This window comes from Benincasa hispida, chromosome 5 (genome assembly GCF_027475165.1).
Source record: "Benincasa hispida cultivar pf3 chromosome 5, pf3_genome.v1.1, whole genome shotgun sequence".
Taxonomy (NCBI): domain Eukaryota; kingdom Viridiplantae; phylum Streptophyta; class Magnoliopsida; order Cucurbitales; family Cucurbitaceae; genus Benincasa; species Benincasa hispida.
This window is the reverse complement of record NC_143482.1, coordinates 41,014,219-41,016,756: the sequence shown is the minus strand read 5'-3', so window position 1 is coordinate 41,016,756 and position 2,538 is coordinate 41,014,219. Positions and strand designations below refer to the sequence as shown.

At 32.1% G+C, this 2,538-nt stretch overlaps 1 protein-coding gene across 1 annotated transcript; it reads right to left on the bottom strand.

The window, feature by feature from the left end:
* Positions 1-1,025: 1,025 nt before the first annotated feature.
* LOC150036144 (uncharacterized) lies at positions 1,026-2,028 on the bottom strand. Its single transcript, XM_090313577.1, has 4 exons — positions 1,939-2,028; positions 1,622-1,807; positions 1,304-1,381; positions 1,026-1,232 (listed from the first exon to the last, which is right to left on the bottom strand). Exons 1-4 carry the CDS (start codon positions 2,026-2,028, stop codon positions 1,026-1,028), a joined length of 561 nt encoding a protein of 186 aa, XP_090169703.1.
* Between the last annotated feature and the right edge of the window lie 510 nt (positions 2,029-2,538).

Sequence of the window (2,538 nt, the reverse complement as noted above, 5' to 3'; positions counted from 1 at the left end):
AATTATTAAGATTTGTTTGGTATCCATTTGGTTATTGGTTTTTTATTTTAAATGTAAACCTATGATTACAAATCCCACCTTTAAATTTCTTGATTTGTTGTCTATTTTTTACCAATATTTTAAAGAACCAAACCAAAATTTAAAAACTAAAAAATTAGTTTTTAAAACATGTTATTCTTTTTGGAATTTGGCTAAAAATTAAACTACGGTACTTAAGAAAGAAGTAAATCATAGTATGAAATTGATAGAAAATGATATGGATCGAGACCTATGAGTTGCATTAGGAAACTTTAGTTGATTTTAATTAATTTCCAACATTTTAATTTTAGAGTTATTTGTTGTCTTTAATTAATTTTTAGCTTTTAAGTGTTACATTTTATGTATAGTCAACGTTTCTAGAAGAAATGCATTAAATATGGTGGATGGAAGATGATAGTCGGAAGATGGAGAACTCTTTTAATATTTTATTTTAACTTTTTCTAATTTACTTTAAATAGGTTTAGAATCTCTACAAGGTTATATTAAGCCTTCTACCTATCCATCTGTAACCAGATTAAGATTTTGATGAATGAAATTTGAGATTTCATATTTAAGACTTCCCTTAGAATTTTTTAATTCTTGTGATAGAATGCATGTGGGTCGTTCAATCTAACCTTTATCAGGTTGATTATGGAGTAACTAAGTCTAGAACAGAATTTGCAAATCTTGCTTCTAGATCTTCAATCAAAAGATAATCTAATTCTTGCTTTTTCTCAGGGTTGAACTAAATTGTATAGGAATGTGTTGATTTCTTAGATTCAATGATTTTAGCTATATAATAGCTTGGGTATTTGAGTTGAGGGTTAGGGTTGCCTTAACATTTGGTAGCAGAGAATAGGTTCCTTCTTTGTGCCCTACTCTAGAGTGTACTCTATCATTCTTGGTTGTTCTTGTATTTTAATTCAATCTTTCAATTTTGTCCATTGATTTCCTTATTGCCTTTTCATCTATTACTGAATATGGTGACGAATAAAGTGACACCATTTTTAATGTTTAGTTCGCTCATGGAAGACATCATTGTGAGTGATTTGGATGGCACTGTGATTGTCAAAGTGAAGTATAGTGGCAGATTGTTGAGGTACTCCCATATCAGCAAGAAGCCAGCGAAGCCATAAATGTTCTGAAGTAGCATTAGCAAGAACATGAAATTCTAATTCGGTATTGGAATGGGAGACAATACATTGCTTCTTACTCTATCAAGAAATGAAGGAATTACCTAAATAGAAGTAGTAATTAGTGATAGAGCACTAATCGGGCGGATCACCAGCTCAATCAGCATTAGAATATCCAGATTACACAAGAGATGACTGAGACGAGAACTGAAGTCCATGTCCAAACGTACCTTTGACATAACGAAGAATGTGAAGAATGGCAGTAAAGTGAATGGTCTGTGGCAGAGTAGCCATAGGTTGGCTAACAATATGCACAACATATGCAATGTAAGGATGAGTCATTGTCAAATAAATGAGACTGCTAATAAGTTGTCAATACAGTCTGGGATCGTCAAGAGGAACACCATCAAATAAAGTCAACTGAATATTGAGATCAAAAGTTATTGATGTCGTGATGGAGCCAGTGATACCTGAGTGGGATAATAAATCAGAGGCATATTTGGCTTGAGACAACCAGTAACCATCAAAGCACATGGATACCTCAAGACTAAGAAAGTAATTGAAAAAGTCTTGGTCCTTGATATAGCCTGAGGATCATCACCAGTAATAATCATATCATCAACATGGAGAATAAAAACAACAATATCATGGGATTTCTAGCCCGTAAAGAATGATGTATCATGAAAACTTGAAGTAAAGCCAAGTTGAGTGATGGTAGAACTGAAAGTGGTAAACCAAGCTCGTAGAGCTTGTTTAGACGATATAATGAACGACGAAGAAGGCATACCTTTTGAGGTGTATGATAAGTACTCGAAGGTGGCTTCATATATACTTCCATAGATAAGTTCTCATTGAGAAATACAATCTTGACATCCATCTAGAGAAGGGACCATTGTTTTGCAGCAGCAACTACTAATTTTGAGCCTAGGTCCTTAGGCAAGACTAAGTCGTTAGGTATTTAAAATTGAAACTTAATTTTGAAGAAATTTTCCAAGAACAAAGTAATCATTACAAATTGTAAAGTACATGACCAAATCATTATTTATTAAAGTTCAATAACTAATTAAAGATAATATCATGCCTATTTATGTATTGATTTTTTCTTAATTATTAAGGTTTGTTTGGTATCCATTTGGTTATTGGTTTTTTATTTTAAAAAGTTAAGCCTATATATAATAATCCCACCTCTAAGCTTCTTGATTTGTTATCTATTTTATTTAACAATGTTTTAAAAAACGAAATCAAACTTTAAAAACTAAAAAAGTAGCACTACAAGAAATTGTCTTTCCAAACGAAAATTTTGCCGATGCCAAAAATGATCGAAAAATCTCATCTTTCCCGACAATAAATTGATAGTCGGGAAAGGGGGAGCTTTTCAAACCGTATT